The sequence below is a fragment of the Cherax quadricarinatus genome, unplaced genomic scaffold (genome assembly GCF_038502225.1).
Source record: "Cherax quadricarinatus isolate ZL_2023a unplaced genomic scaffold, ASM3850222v1 Contig12, whole genome shotgun sequence".
Classification (NCBI taxonomy): Eukaryota; Metazoa; Arthropoda; class Malacostraca; order Decapoda; family Parastacidae; genus Cherax; species Cherax quadricarinatus.
The window spans coordinates 287,431-308,928 of NW_027195038.1; the positions used below are offsets into that span (position 1 = coordinate 287,431).

General features: G+C 40.1%; 1 protein-coding gene across 1 annotated transcript in view; it reads right to left on the minus strand.

Moving 5' to 3' along the window:
* Mybbp1A (MYB binding protein 1a) overlaps positions 1-21,498 on the minus strand; it is a 102,548-nt gene that overhangs the window by 79,681 nt on the left and 1,369 nt on the right. The window contains exons 2-4 of the mRNA XM_070079742.1: positions 16,331-16,522; positions 15,119-15,298; positions 1,000-1,194 (exon numbers count right to left, since the gene is read on the minus strand). Coding sequence (XP_069935843.1) covers positions 1,000-1,194; positions 15,119-15,298; positions 16,331-16,522 — 567 coding nt within the window. The remainder of the gene's footprint in view (positions 1-999; positions 1,195-15,118; positions 15,299-16,330; positions 16,523-21,498) is intronic.

Below are 21,498 nucleotides of genomic sequence, written 5' to 3' on the forward strand. Positions count from 1 at the left end.
CTTTCTTATCATCTGCACAACATCCACGCACATTCAGACTTCCCACTTTGACAATTTTCTTCTTCTTATTCTTTTTAGTAATCTTTACAGGAAAAGGGGTTACTAGCCCATTGTTCCCAGCATTTTAGTTGACTTTTACAACACGCATGGCTTACGGAGGAAAGATTCTTATTCCACTTCCCCATGGATATAAAAGGAAAATTAATAAGACCAAGAACTATTAAGATAAAATCAAAGAAAACTCAGATGAGTGTGTATAAATAAATGTGTACATGTATGTGTAGTGTGACCTAAGTGTAAGTAGAAGTAGCAAGACATGCCTGTAATCTTGCATATTTATGAGACAGACAAAAGACATCAGCAATCCTACCATCATGTATATACCATCATATATATCCACTCGTATGCAACACAATAATTGTACAAACATTGTTATCATTACAGTATATTGTTTACATAACTTGTTTACACAAACCCATGCTGCCTTACCCACCCACATCACTAGGCATGTTGAATAAGGACTACTGAAATGGCATTCCCACAATGCACCACTGGCTCCCCGATTTTTTTTTATACTGCGCACACTGACCACACAGACCCATTCTCTCACATGTAAACCTACCAGCTTTCTCCCATTAGAATTTTGGTGAAGTACAGTGGACCCCCGGTTTACGATCACCTCCCAATGCGACCAATTATGTAAGTGTATTTATGTAAGTGCGTTTGTACGTGCATGTTTTGGGGTCTGAAATAGACTGATCTAATTCACAATATTCCTTATGGGAACAAATTTGTTCAGTAATGGCACCTGAACATACTTCTGGAATGAAATAATATCGTAAACCGGGGGTCCACTGTACTACGGCACCAACACTGGCTCGTAAGCCGTAGTACTATGGCACCAACAGTGAAAGGGTTAAGTCACCTAGAACACTTCTTAAAGCAGCAAGAAAATGAAGAAAATTGTTTTACTGTAACATAAATATTAGGAGAGAGTACCATTATAACTTGACCTATGGATATATAATTTTTCGGCTGTAGAGTTGAAGTGAGCCACTGTGGAGGTTCATGTGTGTGTGTCCTGAGCAGCGCCAGACGCAGCCACAGTGAACAAGGCGACAGCTGCTCCACAGGTTTCGATATCTCATTTTCCAGATGCTTCCAGATATCCTTATACATAACACCTCCTTCACACTGAAATAAAACATAGCACAAATTTATAATTTGAAAGATAATTGGTAAATACTACTGAGACTGCTTGTAGTTAGTAAAGGCAACAAGCCTATGCTATACAGCAGCTGTAACATTATCATCATTATCATCATCATCTGACTTAAGAAATCGTAATGACACGATTGCAAATAAACCATACCCCCGGCCGGGATTGAACCCGCGGTCATAGAGTCTCAAAACTCCAGCCCGTCGCGCTAGCCACTAGACCAGCTAGCCACAATAAGATTCATCCAACTAGGTATATTTCTACACCATAGGAAAGTTAGCACAGGCACCTCTGTGACCACAAATGCAAGTTTTTACAGACGAATCTCCAGCTAGCGTGGCCGTGACGAACTCTAGCTCAAGTCCCTTCACTGCCGTCAACATGACTTAAGAAATCGTAATGACACGATTGCAAATAAACCATACCCCCGGCCGGGATTGAACCCGCGGTCATAGAGTCTCAAAACTCCAGCCCGTCGCGCTAGCCACTAGACCAGCTAGCCACAATATTGTGGCTAGCTGGTCTAGTGGCTAGCGCGACGGGCTGGAGTTTTGAGACTCTATGACCGCGGGTTCAATCCCGGCCGGGGGTATGGTTTATTTGCAATCGTGTCATTACGATTTCTTAAGTCATGTTGACGGCAGTGAAGGGACTTGAGCTAGAGTTCGTCACGGCCACGCTAGCTGGAGATTCGTCTGTAAAAACTTGCATTTGTGGTCACAGAGGTGCCTGTGCTAACTTTCCTATGGTGTAGAAATATACCTAGTTGGATGAATCTTATTGTGGCTAGCTGGTCTAGTGGCTAGCGCGACGGGCTGGAGTTTTGAGACTCTATGACCGCGGGTTCAATCCCGGCCGGGGGTATGGTTCATCATCATCTGTCTTGAGATGCACTATACTGTTGTAATAGTATATGATAGCTGCAACACAACTCAAAGGCATTATACAAGATACAAGCACCTCTGATATCCCTCGAGTACAACTTGACCTGAGTAAAAACTCAATGCAAATAAAAAGGCCCCAAAATTTGGACCTTTCTGCCTGCAGATTCTAAAAGCTCCTTCGCTGCTGACTGTTCCAAAGCTACTGTTAAAAAGCACCTCCTAACCTTAACACTTTCATTGTTGTAATCTCCACAATTAAAAATGATGATGGTGTCATAATTAAAAAAAATTCATCTGAATTGTAGAGAATCTTTTTCCAAAGATAATGACACCAAAAACACAAAATTTGATGGAAAACTTATGAAATTAAGCAAACTCAAAGTTGGCAGTCAAGGCACAATTAACAACAGCAATTTCACCAACTTTGAGTCCTATTTTAAACTAAATTCTGTGCACAGTTCAACCCAACTTTCAGCTATTTCTATTAACTGAGTACAAGAAACCCTTCATTCATCTATCAGAACTGCCCTTTAATGTGTACACACATTGATAATTCTGGTATGTAAGAGAGAGAGAGAATTATTTTCCAGTAAAAGTAGGCCTAAGGGATGTGTAATGACACACATCCCTGCTAGATATTGCTCCACTTGGAGTATATGATATATTATTTTTTTTTTTTATCATCACACTGGCCGATTCCCACCAAGGCAGGGTGGCCCGAAAAAGAAAAACTTTCACCATCATTCACTCCATCACTGTCTTGCCAGAAGGGTGCTTTACACTACAGTTTTTAAACTGCAACATTAACACCCCTCCTTCAGAGTGCAGGCACTGTACTTCCCATCTCCAGGACACAAGTCAGGCCTGCTGGTTTCCCTGAACCCCTTCATAAATGTTACTTTGCTCACACTCCAACAGCAAGTCAAGTATTAAAAACCATTTGTCTCCATTCACTCCTATCAAACACGCTCACGCATGCCTGCTGGAAGTCCAAGCCCCTTACACACAAAACTTCCTTTACCCCCTCCCTCCAACCTTTCCTAGGCCGACCCCTACCCCGCCTTCCTTCCACTACAGACTGATACACTCTTGAAGTCATTCTGTTTCGCTCCATTCTCTCTACATGTTCGAACCACCTCAACAACCCTTCCTCAGCCCTCTGGACAACAGTTTTGGTAATCCCGCACCTCCTCCTAACTTCCAAACTACGAATTCTCTGCATTATATTCACACCACACATTGCCCTCAGACATGACATCTCCACTGCCTCCAGCCTTCTCCTCGCTGCAACATTCATCACCCATGCTTCACACCCATATAAGAGCGTTGGTAAAACTATACTCTCATACATTCCCCTCTTTGCCTCCAAGGACAAAGTTCTTTGTCTCCACAGACTCCTAAGTGCACCACTCACCCTTTTCCCCTCATCAATTCTATGATTCACCTCATCTTTCATAGACCCATCCGCTGACACATCCACTCCCAAATATCTGAATACATTCACCTCCTCCATACTCTCTCCCTCCAATCTGGTATCCAATCTTTCATCACCTAATCTTTTTGTTATCCTCATAACCTTACTCTTCCCTGTATTCACTTTTAATTTTCTTCTTTTGCACACCCTACCAAATTCATCCACCAATCTCTGCAACTTCTCTTCAGAATCTCCCAAGAGCACGGTGTCATCAGCAAAGAGCAATTGTGACCACTCCCACTTTATGTGCGATTCTTTATCTTTTAACTCCACGCCTCTTGCCAAGACCCTCGCATTTACTTCTCTTACAACCCCATCTATAAATATATTAAACAACCACGGTGACATCACACATCCTTGTCTAAGGCCTACTTTTACTGGGAAATAATTTCCCTCTTTCCTACATACTCTAACTTGAGCCTCACTATCCACGTAAAAACTCTTCACTGCTTTCAGTAACCTACCTCCTACACCATACACCTGCAACATCTGCCACACTGCACCCCTATCCACCCTGTCATATGCCTTTTCCAAATCCATAAATGCCACAAAGAACTCTTTAGCCAATAAATAACAAAAAGGCACAATACCGTGACTGGAACGATACACAAATAACCCGCACATAAAAGAGAGAAGCTTACGACGACGTTTCGGTCCGACATGGACCAATGACAAAGTGACTTTGTCAATGGTCCAAGTCGGACCCAAACATCGTCGTAAGCTTCTCTCTTTTATGTGCGGGTTATTTGTGTACCTCTTTAGCCTTATCTAAATACTGTTCACTTATATGTTTCACTCTAAACACCTGGTCCACACACCCCCTACCTTTCCTAAAGCCTCCTTGTTCATCTGCTATCCTATTCTCCGTCTTACTCTTAATTCTTTCAATAATAACTCTACCAAACACTTTACCAGGTATACTCAACAGACTTATCCCCCTATAATTTTTGCACTCTCTTTTGTCCCCTTTGCCTTTATACAAAGGAACTATGCATGCTCTCTGCCAATCCCAAGGTACCTTACCCTCTTCCATACATTTATTAAATAACTGCACCAACCACTCCAAAACTATTTCCCCACCTGCTTTTAACATTTCTATCTTTATCCCATCAATCCCGGCTGCCTTACCCCCTTTCATTTTACCTACTGCCTCATGAACTTCCCCCACACTCACAACTGGCTCTTCCTCACTCCTACAAGATGTTATTCCTCCTTGCCCTATACACGAAATCACAGCTTCCCTATCTTCATCAACATTTAACAATTCCTCAAAATATTCCCTCCATCTTCCCAATACCTCTAACTCTCCATTTAATAACTCTCCTCTCCTATTTTTAACTGACAATTCCATTTGTTCTCTAGGCTTCCTTAACTTGTTAATCTCACTCCAAAACTTTTTATTTTCAACAAAATTTGTTGATAACATCTCACCCACTCTCTCATTTGCTCTCTTTTTACATTGCTTCACCACTCTCTTAACTTCTCTCTTTTTCTCCATATACTCTTCCCTCCTTGCATCCCTTCTACTTTGTAAAAACTTCTCATATGCTAACTTTTTCTCCCTTACTACTCTCTTTACATCATCATTCCACCAATCGCTCCTCTTCCCTCCCGCACCCACTTTCCTGTAACCACAAACTTCTGCTGAACACTAACACTACATTTTTAAACCTACCCCATACCTCTTCGACCCCATTGCCTATGCTCTCATTAGCCCATCTATCCTCCAATAGCTGTTTATATCTTACCCTAACTGCCTCCTCTTTTAGTTTATAAACCTTCACCTCTCTCTTCCCTGATGCTTCTATTCTCCTTGTATCCCATCTACCTTTTACTCTCAGTGTAGCTACAACTAGAAAGTGATCTGATATATCTGTGGCCCCTCGATAAACATGTACATCCTGAAGTCTACTCAACAGTCTTTTATCTACCAATACATAATCCAACAAACTACTGTCATTTCGCCCTACATCATATCTTGTATACTTATTTATCCTCTTTTTCTTAAAATATGTATTACCTATAACTAAACCCCTTTCTATACAAAGTTCAATCAAAGGGCTCCCATTATCATTTACACCTGGCACCCCAAACTTACCTACCACACCCTCTCTAAAAGTTTCTCCTACTTCAGCATTCAGGTCCCCCACCACAATTACTCTCTCACTTGGTTCAAAGGCTCCTATATATTCACTTAACATCTCCCAAAATCTCTCTCTCTCCTCTAGATTCCTCTCTTCTCCAGGTGCATACACGCTTATTATGACCCACTTTTCGCATCCAAACTTTACTTTAATCCACATAATTCTTGAATTTACACATTCATATTCTCTTTTCTCCTTCCATAACTGATCCTTCAACATTACTGCTAACCCTTCCTTTGCTCTAACTCTCTCAGATACTCCAGATTTAATCCCATTTATTTCCCCTCACAGAAACTCCCCTACCCCCTTCAGCTTTGTTTTGCTTAGGGCCAGGACATCCAACTTCTTTTCATTCATAACATCAGCAATCATCTGTTTCTTGTCATCTGCACTACATCCATGCACATTCAAGCATCCCAGTTTTATAAAGTTTTTCTTCTTCTCTTTTTTAGTAAATATCTACAGGAGAAGGGGTTACTAGCCCATTGCTCCCGGCATTTTAGTCGCCTCATACGACACGCATGGCTTACGGAGGAAAGATTCTTTTCCACTTCCCCATGGACAATAGAAGAAATAAAGAAGAACAAGAGCTGATAAATTAGACACATGTGCAACTCTTGGGTATCTTTATTGAAGAAATGTTTCGCCACACAGTGGCTTCATCAGTCCATACAAAGGAGAATCTTGAAGAGCATGAGGAGAAAGAGGTAATCAGTTCCTCAACCTTGAGTCGATGTGGTCAGTCCATCAATCTTGAATTCTATTCAAGATTGATGGAGTGACCACATCGACTCAAGGTTGAGGGACTGATTACCTCTTTCTCCTCCTGTTCTTCAAGATTCTCCTTTGTATGGACTGATGAAGCCACTGTGTGGCGAAACGTTTCTTCAATAAAGATACCCAAGAGTTGCACATGTGTCTAATTTATCAACATGTCGGTTCTCTGAACCATTCATCTACAAGAACAAGAGCTATTTAGAAAAAGGAGAAAAACCTAGATGTATGTATATACATATGCATGTGCGTGTCTGAAGTGTGACCAAAGTGTAAGTAGGAGTAGCAAGATATCCCTGTTATCTAGCGTGTTTATGAGACAGAAAAAGAAGCCAGCAATCCCACCATCATGCAAAACAGTTACAGGTTTCTGTTTCACAGTCATCTGGCAGGACGGTAGTACTTCCCTCGGTGGTTGCTGTCTACCAACCTACTATATATATATACAGTATAATTGTTTTAAATCTATTTATTACTATTTTGGTCTTCTAACACTGTACAAGGAATACTTGTAATATTACAATTGCTGAGTGTAATACTTCTCAAAACAAGGAAATAAGTTACAATAACTCATGAAATCGTAATGACACGATTGCAAACAAACCATACCATGGGCAGGGATAGAACCCGCGAATCTCCAGATTCATCTGTAAAAACTTGCATTTGTGGTCACAGTGGTGCCTATGCTAACCTTCCTATGGTGTAGAAATATACCTAGTTGGACGAATCTTATTGTGGCTAGCTGGTCCAGTGGCTAACACGACGGTCTGGAGTTTTGTGACTCTGATCGTGGATTCTATCCCTGCCCGTGGTATTGTTTTTTTAAGTTACAATGTTTGACTTTACTGGGTTATATATACAGTTGACCCTTCAACAACATGGGCTTGAAATGCAAGGGTACACTTGTTTGCAGATTTTTTCAATAAATATATTGATCTAGTTCTGAACTTTTTCCTTCCTTTATTGTTTTCCTTTTACACACATTTCTTTGAATCAGCGTTAGCAAAGAAACTCGGTAATTTTTCTTTCTGTTTCTTTATTTCATAAACTGTGGAAGAGCCAGTGCTGTATAATTCACACAAGCTTCTCACCGACACACCACTGTCAAGCTTTTTTACAGAAGTTCAACCTTATCTTTTATGGACAATGTACAGTGTTTGTACTTTACACAACAAGAAGACTTTCCTATATTCATTGGAACCAAGGCTAAGGCTAAAAGTGAGCAGGTTATAACAATAAATGGAGAAAAACAAATTGGAATGACTTATGCAGCAAGTAACATCACCAAGCAGTAGTGGTGACCCAGGAAATTTGAAATTATACTACCTGAAATTAATGCCAGATTAGAGATGGCCAACCTGTATAATAAAATAATATAAGAGGAGCCTCACAACAGCTGGATGCCCAGCAGTAAGGGAGCCACCCCAGCTATGCAGATCTGATGGCAGCCAAAAGCATCCTGATGGTATCACCCTTCAAGTCCGGACAGATAAGCAGGTGGTGTGGGACTACATATGTGCATCTACCTTGTCTGATACCTATCTCCAATACACCAGAGAGGAAGGAGAGGCAGCTGCCAGCTTGAGGGAGTCCCAAGTCTACAAAATATGGAGAACTTGCCCATAATTACACGTTTGTTCCCATAGGCTCGGAGACCCTTGGCTCATGGGGTAAGAGTGCATCTAAGTTCCATTAGGAGCTAGGCAAAAGACTTATCAGGGTAACTAGAGATCCCAGGGCAGCTAGTTTTCTATTCCAGCGACTTAACTCTGAGGAGCTGGATGAGATTTTTGCATTATAATAGGTGACAAACACGTAACAATATGTACTAAACACTTATCTCTCACACCTCATGTACTGTACATGTATATGCCATCTTTACATCAACAATATATCTCTTATATCTTTTGTACCATATTATGTAATATAATATACCTATTGGTAAAAAAGGTATAATAATATACATACATGTATTTTATTTCAGACTGTATATGTTCCATTCGCAGTCAAGAGAAATGTAAACGTACGTAAAGATGCAGTATGTGTATTAAATTCTAAATAATATACATTTCTTTTTCATATTATCTTTTCATTTCTGATGTCTAATGTTAGTAATATGTATAACACCTACAGGGTTTTGTATCATTAAAGACGATATTAATGTAGGTACTGACAGAGGGAGGTGAAAGTGTATAAACTAAGGGAGGAGGAAGTTCGGGTGAGATATAAGCGGCTATTGGCAGAAAGGTGGGCTAGTGCAAAGATGAGTAGTGGGGGGGGGGGTTGAAGAGGGTTGGAATAGCTTTAAAAATGCAGTATTAGAATGTGGGGCAGAAGTTTGTGGTTATAGGAGGGTAGGGGCAGGAGGAAAGAGGAGTGATTGGTGAAATGATGAAGTAAAGGGTGTGATAAAAGAGAAAAAGGTAGCTTATGAGAGGTTTTTACAAAGCAGAAGTGTTATAAGAAGAGCAGAGTATATGGAGAGTAAAGGAAAGATGAAGAGAGTGGTGAGAGAGTGCAAAAGGAGAGCAGATGATAGAGTGGGAGAGGCACTGTCAAGAAATTTTAATGAAAATAAGAAAAAATTTTGGATTGAGTTAAACAAGTTAAGAAAGCCTAGGGAAAGTATGGATTTGTCAGTTAAAAACAGAGTAGGGGAATTAGTAGATGGGGAAAGGGAAGTATTAGGTAGATGGCAAGAATATTTTGAGGAACTTTTAAATGTTGAGGAAGAAAGAGAAGCAGTAATTTCATGCACTGGCCAGGGAGGTATACCATCTTTTAGGAGTGAAGAAGAGCAGAATGTAAGTGTGGTGGAGGTACGTGAGGCATTACGTAGAATGAAAGGGGGTAAACCAGCTGGAACTGATGGGATCATGACAGAAATGTTAAAAGCAGGGGGGTTATATAGTGTTGGAGTGGTTGGTACTTTTGTTTAACCCTTTCAGAGTCCAAGGCCAAAATCTGAAGTGGTGCCCCAGTGTCCAAGAATTTTCAAAAAAAAAAAATTTTTATTTTTTCTTATGAAATGGTAGAGAATCTTTTTGTGAATGTAATAAAACAAAAAGGACGAATTTTGATGGAAAATTGACGAAATTATGCTCTCGTGAATTTTGATGTGTCAGCGATATTTACGAATCGGCGATTTTGAAGACTTTCACTCCCATTTTAGGCCAATTACATTATTCCAGTCGACCAAATTCTCAGCTATTTCACTAGTATTACTTCTATTCTATCGATTGAGCACAAGAAATCGCCAAGTCAACTGTTTCAACTACAAAATAAAGTGACCGGAAATTGGTAATTTGGCCAATTTAACACAAAGTTCAAAATGTTCCAATTTCAAAATAGGGTCCAGAATAAACAATGTAGGTATTCCTGGCACTAAACTAACATTTCTTCTGTTCATTAGTTATGTTTTGAGGCTTTACAAATAAATTCCATTTTGATTTTTTATTCACATAATGAATTTTTATTCACACCAAAAAATAGAAGATTTACTGTTATGCAATATTGTAATAATTGTATAAATATCATCATCACATTTGTGAATGTATATTAGACCCACCAGCTGGCGTGTATTAGACGTGTGAGGTCGTTTGTTTACTCTTGAACATCGGCAAAAATTTAACATTTCCGCCAATTTGAGCTCAATTTCAAGCCATTTCCAGTGCTAACACCAATCAAAATTATCTCTATTTCTGTAATATGTCTTCCATTCTATCAAATGAGACCAAGAAATCACAAATACAACTATAAAAAACATACGAAAAAACACTGCAAAGTCGCTGTTTTAATAGAAAATCATGGTCTCAGTTTTTTTCTCTCATTATACACGGTGTGCTGCAGGATTTGTTTTATGTGGTGCACACATACCACATAGATGTATTCTCTCATATCTAGGCCCAAATTTACCACTCACAGTTTATCAGAGTGAGCTGAGCTCATGACGTAGATCTACGGTTTGGACCCTGAACGTAAAGCCGTTGATCTACGGGACGGACCCTGAAAGGGTTAATAAATGTATGAAAGAGGGGAAGGTACCTAGGGATTGGCGGAGAGCATGTATAGTCCCTTTATATAAAGGGAAAGGGGACAAAAGAGATTGTAAAAATTATAGAGGAATAAGTTTACTGAGTATACCAGGAAAAGTATACGGTAGGGTTATAATTGAAAGAATTAGAGGTAAGACAGAATGTAGGATTGCAGATGAGCAAGGAGGTTTCAGAGTGGGTAGGGGATGTGTAGATCAAGTGTTTACATTGAAGCATATATGTGAACAGTATTTAGATAAAGGTAGGGGAGTTTTTATTGCATTTATGGATTTAGAAAAGGCATATGATAGAGTGGATAGAGGAGCAATGTGGCAGATGTTACAAGTATATGGAATAGGTGGTAAGTTACTAAATGCTGTTAAGAGTTTTTATGAGGATAGTGAGGCTCAGGTTAGGGTGTGTAGAAGAGAGGGAAAATACTTCCCGGTAAAAGTAGGTCTTAGACAGGGATGTGTAATGTCACCATGGTTGTTTAATATATTTATAGATGGGGTTGTAAAAGAAGTAAATGCTAGGGTGTTCGGGAGAGGGGTGGGGTTAAATTATGGGGAATCAAATTCAAAATGGGAATTGACACAGTTACTTTTTGCTGATGATACTGTGCTTATGGGAGATTATAAAGAAAAATTGCAAAGGTTAGTGGATGAGTTTGAGAATGTGTGTAAAGGTAGAAAGTTGAAAGTGAACATAGAAAAGAGTAAGGTGATGAGGGTATCAAATGATTTAGATAAAGAAAAATTGGATATCAAATTGGGGAGGAGGAGTATGGAAGAAGTGAATGTTTTCAGATACTTGGGAGTTGACGTGTCAGCAGATGGATTTATGAAGGATGAGGTTAATCATAGAATTGATGAGGGAAAAAAGGTGAGTGGTGCGTCGAGGTATATGTGGAGTCAAAAAACGTTATCTATGGAGGCAAAGAAGGGCATGTATGAAAGTATAGTAGTACCAACACTCTTATATGGATGTGAAGCTTGGGTGGTAAATGCAGCAGCGAGGAGACGGTTGGAGGCAGTGGAGATGTCCTGTCTAAGGGCAATGTGTGGTGTAAATATTATGCAGAAAATTATGAGTGTGGAAATTAGGAGAAGGTGTGGAGTTAATAAAAGCATTAGTCAGAGGGCAGAAGAGGGGTTGTTGAGGTGGTTTGGTCATTTAGAGAGAATGGATCAAAGTAGAATGACATGGAAAGCATATAAATCTATAGGAGAAGGAAGGAGGGGTAGGGGTCGTCCTCGAAAGGGTTGGAAAGAGGGGGTAAAGGAGGTTTTGTGGGCGAGGGGCTTGGACTTCCAGCAAGCGTGCATGAGCGTGTTAGATAGGAGTGAATGGAGACGAATGATACTTGGGACCTGGCGATCTGTTGGAGTGTGAGCAGGGTAATATTTAGTGAAGGGATTCAGGGAAACCGGTTATTTTCATATAGTCGGACTTGAGTCCTGGAAATGGGAAGTACAATGCCTGCACTTTAAAGGAGGGGTTTGAGATATTGGCAGTTTGGAGGGATATGTTGTGTATCTTTATACGTATATGCTTCTAAACTGTTGTATTCTGAGCACCTCTGCAAAAACAGTGTGAGTGTGGTGAAAGTGTTGAATGATGATGAAAGTATTTTCTTTTTGGGGATTTTCTTTCTTTTTTGGGTCACCCTGCCTCGGTGGGAGACGGCCGACTTGTTGAAAAAAAAAAAAAAAAACTGACAGAGACAATTCATTTTGTCAACAGATGACGTAAACTTACGGTATCGATACAGTAAAATGTACTGTAAATGTATTTTCTCTTCCTTATGATTTTCATAACATTTACTTTTCTCTAGCTTACTTTATTGTAAGAATACAGTATATAATACATAAACAGAATATGTGTTAATCAACTGCTCATGTTATTGGTAAGACTTCCAGTCAACAGTAATCTATTAGTAGTTAAGTTTTTGAGGAGTCAAAAGTTATACATGGGTCAACTGTATGTAGCACATTTATTTTTTATTCTATTGTTCGACTTGCTGGGTTATCCTGGGTTAAATATACTTAGTGTGCTTTGTGGCTGAATCCCATTGTTAATATCATGAAATTGTAAGAAGCTTGGAATGAACGAGTCATATTTGTGACACTTGTACGCTTTGTTTGTTGGTCAGGAAGCTGGTGGCGGAACAGCTCCTGGCTTCATTATTTACTTATGCTAGTTAGGTGTACTAGTACATCAGACACACAGTCATCACTGTGTTTACCTGGAGTTTACCTGGAGAGAGTTTCGGGGGTCAACGCCCCCGCGGCCCGGTCTGTGACCAGGCCTCCTGGTGGATCAGCGCCTGATCAACCAGGCTGTTGCTGCTGGCTGCACGCAAACCAACGTACGAGCCACAGCCCGGCTGATCAGGAACTGCCTTTAGGTGCTTGTCCAGTGCCAGCTTGAAGACTGCCAGGGGTCTGTTGGTAATCCCCCTTATGTGTGCTGGGAGGCAGTTGAACAGTCTCGGTCCCCTGACACTTATTGTATGGTCTCTTAACGTGCTAGTGACACCCCTGCTTTTCATTGGGGGGATGGTGCATCGTCTGCCAAGTCTTTTGCTTTCGTAGTGAGTGATTTTCGTGTGCAAGTTCGGTACTAGTCCCTCTAGGATTTTCCAGGTGTATATAATCATGTATCTCTCCCTCCTGCGTTCCAGGGAATACAGGTTTAGAAACCTCAAGCGCTCCCAGTAATTGAGGTGTTTTATCTCCGTGTAGTTAACCATGATGCAGTGTGTGGACCCTCTTGTCCTTAGGTGTTTTTCAAATGCATCACTAGATTGTAGAAGACCCAAGGAGTTGTGACGAGGTTAAAAATACATGTACAACTTATTGGCAAGTGGCAGATTTGAAGGTAAGAACAACTGTGCATATTAGTATGCTGGACACAGTTGTCAATTGCATACTAGTATGTTGGACACATAAGTCACCAGTTGCATACTAGTACGTTGGACACATTCATCAATCGTGTATTAGTACACGTGATACTGTTTAACCCTTTCACTGTCCATCACAAAGAACTACATCTTTGGGGTCAGGGTCCCTGATGTAGATCTACATCATGAGCTCAGCTCACTCAGATAAGCTGTGAGTGGTAAATTTTGGCATAGATACGAGAGAATGTGTCTGTTTTATAGGTTTTTAATAAGTGTGACTCAATTACTGGGATGCCATAAACCATGACCAATCATCCTGGCTATATTTTATTATCCAGAAATAGAGCGCATCTTCTAATTTTGTGTGATTATGAATTCATAATGGAAGGCAAGTGTAATATAGGAGAGGCCTGGGGACGTAATTAATGTATAAAGAAAATAGTGTTTTCGTGCCAGGAATGTCAACAGTCTTTACTTTGCAATCTATTTTTAAACTGGTATTTTAAATCTGTAAAACTGGCCAAATTATTGACTTCTGTGCACTTATACAGTAGTTATAATAGTTAAAAGGGTAGTTTTTTGTGGTCATTTGATAGAACGAAAGGCATAATAAGAATCTGGTTGAACGGAGTAATCAAGCTGACATAAAATAAAAGTCAAAGTGGGCAAAATCGCCAGTGTGAAAATTGTGTCTAATACACTAACTTCATGTCTATGTTATTCCATAAGTTGTCAATCAAATTTCATACTTTTGGTGTTTTTTTTTTAGAAAAGTATTCTTTACCATTTCAGAAGTAAAAAAAAAAAAAAAAAAAAAAATATAGGACACTGGAAGCAATATTAATATCAGGAGTCTGAACAGTAAGAAAGAGTTATAGGGTAAACACACCTAATATAAAAAACTAGTGTACATAGTGTTAAACATTAAAAGCAATTAAAAAAACAGAAAAACAACCATAATTTGGCATCAATAAAATGTAAATAGAACTGGCATGTTTACGGCACTGCTGCTGATTCGTGATCATTGTTTCACTAAATTCAACACCATAAAATCATGAGTATTTATTGGATTCTGCTCATTTTAGTCTTATTTGACTCAGAAAAAATAATTCTATAATTTTTTTCAAAATTTTCCCACAAACAAGAATTTTTATTTTTAGGCATGCCACATTTTAGAGGTTAAGCGGACATGTTGAGCCTTGTACAGCCAGATTTCTTGTTCAGTCTATTTGATATCCAATTTATAGCTCTTTTTTATCAAGCTTTCACTGTACAACATTTGGAAACAATGCATTTTATCAAATGAAATTCTGAATTGGCCGTTGTTATTACGGTCCGCTGGGACAAATTGACCTACAGAGTTCATTACTACTGGAATCTGCAACAGAAATGAACAATAACATGGCTCTACAATCATGGCTTGTTTTTTTTTTTTTTTTTTTCAACAAGTCGGCCGTCTCCCACCGAGGCAGGGTGACCCAAAGAGAAAGAAAATCCCCAAAAAGAAAAAAACTTTCATCATCATTCAACACTTTCACCTCACTCACATAAAAATAATCTTGCCATTTTGATTTAACAATCGTCTATAATAGACATCTCCACATCTCCCCCTCCATTAGTGCACTAAATCAAGGGTTCAGTTACATTTTATAGCTAAGAATTAATAAACGAAAATGTCACTTACTTTCTCCATGAGGATGACCAAGAACTGGCTTGCCATGACATCCATGTATGTTCTTATTTTTCGAATTTGAAACAATCGGGAAATGATGTGCGACTGCATCTCTGAGGTGGTGTTCGCTTGACCCGAGCGAATAAGCGCACCATAGGCCAGAATTTCCCCCATGATCCTGTCCTTGGCATCCTGCAGCACCAGTCAAGAGTATCAACATATTAAACACAGTTTGTTGAATAACTAAGGTGTAATGAACGCTTGTCAATGTTCAGTATTAATCCACATGGAGACAGAAACCTAGGAGATTAATTGATCAATATTTTGACCCCCTTCTGGAATCTTCTGTTGAAGAGGACCCCAGAAGGGAGTAGTAATTTACAGATCAGTTAATCTCCTAAGTTTCTGTCTCCATGTGGATTATTATAGAGCAGAGTGTATCTTAACTACTGCATGAAGCATATGCATTATTAAGTTTATAGGTACTACAGTATCAAGACAAAATAATGTCAACAGGCAATGAAATGAAAAATAAAGTCTCACACATTATATATTAGTGAAAAGTTTCTGAATCTGAACACTAAAATTTTACTTTGAACAAGTACGTAACTTTAAATATTTACAAAATAGGGAAACATTATTATCAATCACAGTAATAATATAAAAGCCTAGGGATTTATGGATTAAACAGAAGATACAAAATGTAGATGATGATGATGTAGATATTATAGCCAGTATCCTCAAAAATTACAACAATGGAGCAGATGTCATCACCTAATTGACACACACAACAAATCTGGATAAATGGCAAGTAAGCGAAGTAAGTGAATTACAATGCAAACACTTGTAATATATAGATTATGCAACAGACAATTATATCAAAGAAAGAGCAGAGGGGATTATAAACAACAGGTTATCACTGGAAGGCCACAGAAATACTGTGGTGACAAACTCTCATGTTATTATAGTGGAAACCAGGTATGGGACAATACCAAATTCTTGCCAATACTGATACTCAGTTTTAGGCCGATACCACCAAAATTAGCCAATATCCATCGATATCAATACCGATACTCAGTTTTAGGCCTGTACTATTATGGTCTGGGAACATTGGGAAGCTATTAAATTTAGACTGCCTTGTGTACTGGTCAACACTAGACAGGTCTACCACTGACAACACTGGAATATGAAACATCAGTACGGTGTTACAACCTCAGTACTTACATGTTTACTAACAGCTTCATTGATATATTTCTCAATAACAGCTTCAAAGGTAAGCATGACAGTAGAGGGTTGAAGCTGCAGTAATGCTTGAAGCGTAGTGTAGAAGCCTTCTCGTGCTCGTAACCTATTCGACCTTAACCCACCAACCAGTCGACGAATGATATATTTAATATCATCTGCCAGCTCAATTTCCTGTGAAATACAAAATATAAGGTCTATAATGAAAATACAATAAGCAAAAGTTATTTTCACAGTCATGAATATGTTAAGTATCCAGTATAGTAACAACAGAAAACTCTCTTACAATTTTCAAGTTTCTTTAACCCCTTCAGGGTCCAAGGCCAAAATCTGAAGTGGTGCTAAAGTGTCCAAGAAATTTTGAAAAAAAAAAAAAATTATTTTTCTTACAGAATTAAAGAGCATATTTTTGTGAAGGTAATAAGACAAAAAAAAATTCTGATCAGTACTTACCGAGACACAGTACCAAGAAGTTTGTCAAAAATGATGTGGTGGCGGCAACATCGACGAATTCCACATACGCGCATTACATTATTTTGCGGTTTTTGTTGTTTTTTCTTTTCTTTTCCAATTTTTTTCTATTCCTACTAACATTTGGGGCCTGAGAGACCAATACTGTATATAATGTATATATATAAACTCACTGTATTGAACACAATAACTGCACTAAAGTTATTATCATATTATTGTTTACCACTGTTGTTTATTACAATAAACATGCACAAATATTGTATAATACTAATGTTCTATCATATATTTACATATTTACAATCACTGGACATGGTTTTAGAACTGCTGGAGCTTGTGGAACTCCTTGAAACAAGGCACCATGCACAGAGGCACCTTACATTCCTCACACAAACCGAGTGTCTTTGCGTCTTTGTTGTCGTCTTTTTGTTTGTGCACAGACGATGCATCTCTTCTGAGCAAATTTCTTCTGAGTTGAAGGAAGTTGTATTATGAAATGATCACCTTCCCTCCTCAAACGCTTGGGTATATCCTGAGGAATTCGAGGACCGTGTTGTATAGCAGGTGTTGTTACCTGGTACTTCATTATGAGTTGTCTGACAACAGACAAACAAAATTCACCATACGGTGGTCTGTTGCCAGTCTTTATTTGGTACATATTATATGCATTGAGCATTGAAATGTCCATGAGATGGAAGAAAAGTTTCATGTACCACTTGTAACTCTTACGAACACAGTCAACAAAACCAATCTGCATGTCACATTTGTCAACCAAGCGCATGTTTTGTGTATAATCAATCACTGTCACTGGTTTTCGAATACGTTCATTAGTCACTCGATCAACTTTGCCACTGTCTTGCATTTCATTACGGTGAATGGTTGTCAACAATGTGACATCTCGTTTGTCATGCCACCGTAATGCCATGATGTCATTGGCAGTAAACACCTGCACGTCATCACCACGAGCACCTGCGTTGAGCCTGGGCATATGTTTACGATTAGAATGCACTGTGCCACACACATCTGTCTTGTTCACTCGCATGAAATCACTGAGTAATGGGCTTGTGTACCAGTTATCGGTATATAACGTATGCCCCTTACCAAGATAAGGTGCCATCATGTTTCTCACTACGTCACCTGAGATACCCAATAACATCTTGGTATCTTTCAATGTTTTACTACCCGTGTATACAACAATATCCAACACCAGGCCACTGTCACAATCACAGAGTACAAACAGTTTTATACCAAAGCATTTCCTCTTGCTCGGTATATACTGCTTGAATGACAGTCTACCTTTGAACAAAATCAAATACTTGTCACTTACAAGATTCTTGAATGGATAAAAGTATATGCTGAACTTTTGTTTGAGATACATGAAAACATTTCTAATCTTGTATAACCTGTCACTTCTGTCAGGCCTGGTTTTGTCAGAGAAGTACAACATACGTAAGAGTAAGATAAACCTGTTCACTGGTATGATTTCACTGAAGACTGGGGTAGAAATTAGCCGATCTGTGGACCAGTATGCTTTTATATTATGCTTATAGACGTGAGGCATAAGCATTATTGTTGCAAAAAGCAAATACATTTCTGCAACAGTCGTCTCTTTCCACCTGTGTAGTCTTGACTGTGGTGATAAGATCGTATTTGCCATGGTGTACTCAAAATACTTATTACTTTCCCTGACAATAATTTCCATCAATGGCTGGTCAAAGAATAATTCAAAGAATTCCAGTTCATTGGCCATGGTTCCAAGGGGACAAGTAGGTAGAATTCCACTTTGAGAGTCATCAAAGTGGTGAGGCTTGGGAACAAAATTGGGATTTTGCTGCCAATCCCACATACGGTTTGCTGGTGGATACTGGACATCATAGGCTGGTTGTGCGGGTGGTTGTGGTTGTGGTGGGCTGGTGGCTGGCGCTCCGCTTTGTCCTTGAACTGACGAGTCAGCAGCGTGGGTCCCAGCGTGGCCTGGTGAGTCACGCATGGCGGTGCCACTACCATCACCACTAACACCATCCACTGATGCCTGTGGTCTATCCATGCCAAGTGTAGCCACATCATCCTCACTATCACTACCTAAAACTGGTGTTGGGCCACGGGATGTACTCCGGGATGTACTCCATCCCCTGGGCACAGCATAGGGTACACTACCCGAGCGCATGCGGTGGCAAACATACCGACGCTTCACTGGTGAATATGATTCCTCACTATCACTACTCAAATGATCGTCGAGCGCAATAAAATCACAGTCCACGTCACTATCATCATTACTGAAGTCAGAGGCCTGGCCACGCGAAAATATTAGTTTTCTCTTGCGATGAGGAACAACCGACCCTGAGTCACGAGTGCCCACACCAGAGGTAGAAGGTTGAGGATCGTCAGGGTTTTCTGCACTATTATCGATATCCTGGTCATTCTTTTCGGTCACTAACTGATCAAAGCCGTAGAATTCGTCTTCATTTCCACTTCCATCAGTGTCAGAACTATCAGATAGGAAGAGGAGAGTCCCAATTTTCCAGGGAGTGAGAGCTGACTTGCGACGAGGCATGGTGAACAAGGGTAACTGAGCCGGCATTCCCACAATGCTATGCGGGCGCCTAGATTTTTTGTTTATGGCACACACCCACCACGCAGACCCGTTCTCTCACATGTAGGCCTATGAGCGTTTTCGCGCTAAATTTGACAGCACTAGAATTTTGGTGTAGATCTACAGTTTGGACGCTCAACATAAAGCCGTTGATCTACGGGACGGACCCTGAAAGGGTTAAGTGGAGAATTTTTTTTTTTTTGGGGGGGGAGCAAATGGGACTGAAAAAGTACATACAAAATTTAATAGCATGAGATAAGGCCTTTTTAGTACATGGTTAGGTGAAGGACTCTCGAGGCTCTCCCTTCGTTATATAAAGGCTATATTAAAAACAAAGATGTATATTTAGCCAAAAATAAACACTTAACAGTAGCAGTCTGGCACTGCTAATGTCCGAGTGTAATCACAATTAAAAATGCCAAATAATGTCATCTTTAATTTTTAACGTGGTGGACTAGTAAGCCAGTGGAAGACCTGCAGCACAGTCACAGTAAGATAAATGTTAAACTTAACTGAAGACAGGAGGCTGGAAAATCAGTCAATCTATCTATACCTATCTCTGTCTACATCTACCTCTGTCTATATCTACCTGTCTACATCTCTGTCTATATCTACCTGTCTATATCTACCTGTCTACATCTCTGTCTATATCTACATCTATCTCTGTCTACATCTACCTGTCTACAACTACCTCTGTCTACATCTACTCTGTCTATACCTATATGTCTATATCTCTATATCTATCTGTCTATATCTATCTGTCTATATATATCTGTCTATATCTCTGTCTATATCTATCTGTTTATATCTCTACCTATATCTGTCTATATCTCTGTCTGTCTATTCCAAGAGAGTGAGAGCGGCAGCAGGATCAACCAGGCTGGGTGACAGTTGCTGGGGAAGGTGATAATTGTTACAATATAGTGAGAGAAGCAGTGAGGATAAACCAGGTAGTGTAGCACCAGAAAGTAAAACTGGTTCATGGTTGATGATGGTGACAATTGTTATAGACTTTTGTTTTCTTCATGTACTGCATAGATGACAGGGCGTGTACGGAGACCAGTGACAGAAACCCACGACCCCATCACCACCACAAAGGTACAAAAATACAGGACGTGAGAGGCACTGTAATAGGCCTACTTGCTCATGCTAGGGAAGTCCTTTTCACAAACTATCTCCCTTCCTGTGTTAGTTTAACAATTATTAAAGTTACTCAAGGTTGTGGGTTTAATAACATTACTTTGCACAACTCTCTTACCAAGTCAATGTTTCCCTTTACTTCTTAATAAATATAAAATTATTTATTTTAATTTCATTCTTGTTATTTGTCTTGGTTAGATATTTTTACCTGTTAATAAATAGTTACCATTTGAATAATATATATATATATATATATATATATATATATATATATATATATATATATATATATATATATATATATATATATACTGAAGGTCACCCTCCAGTACCCAGCCACCAGGCTGTGGTCACCCTCCAGTACCCAGCCACAAGGCTGTGGTCACCCTCCAGTACCCAGCCACCAGGCTGTGGTCACCCTCCAGTACCCAGCCACCAGGCTGTGGTCACCCTCCAGTACCCAGACACCAGGCTGTGGTCACCCTCCAGTACCCAGACACCAGGCTGTGGTCACCCTCCAGTACCCAGCCACCAGGCTGTGGTCACCCTCCAGTACCCAGCCACCAGGCTGTGGTCACCCTCCAGTACCCAGCCACCAGGCTGTGGTCACCCTCCAGTACCCAGCCACCAGGCTGTGGTCACCCTCCAGTACCCAGCCACCAGGCTGTGGTCACCCTCCAGTACCCAGCCACCAGGCTGTGGTCACCCTCCAGTACCCAGCCACCAGCCTGTGGTCACCCTCCAGTACCCAGCCACCAGGCTGTGGTCACCCTCCAGTACCCAGCCACCAGGCAGTGGTCACCCTCCAGTACCCAGCCACCAGGCTGTGGTCACCCTCCAGTACCCAGCCACCAGGCTGTGGTCACCCTCCAGTACCCAGCCACCAGGCTGTGGTCACCCTCCAGTACCCAGCCACCAGGCTGTGGTCACCCTCCAGTACCCAGCCACC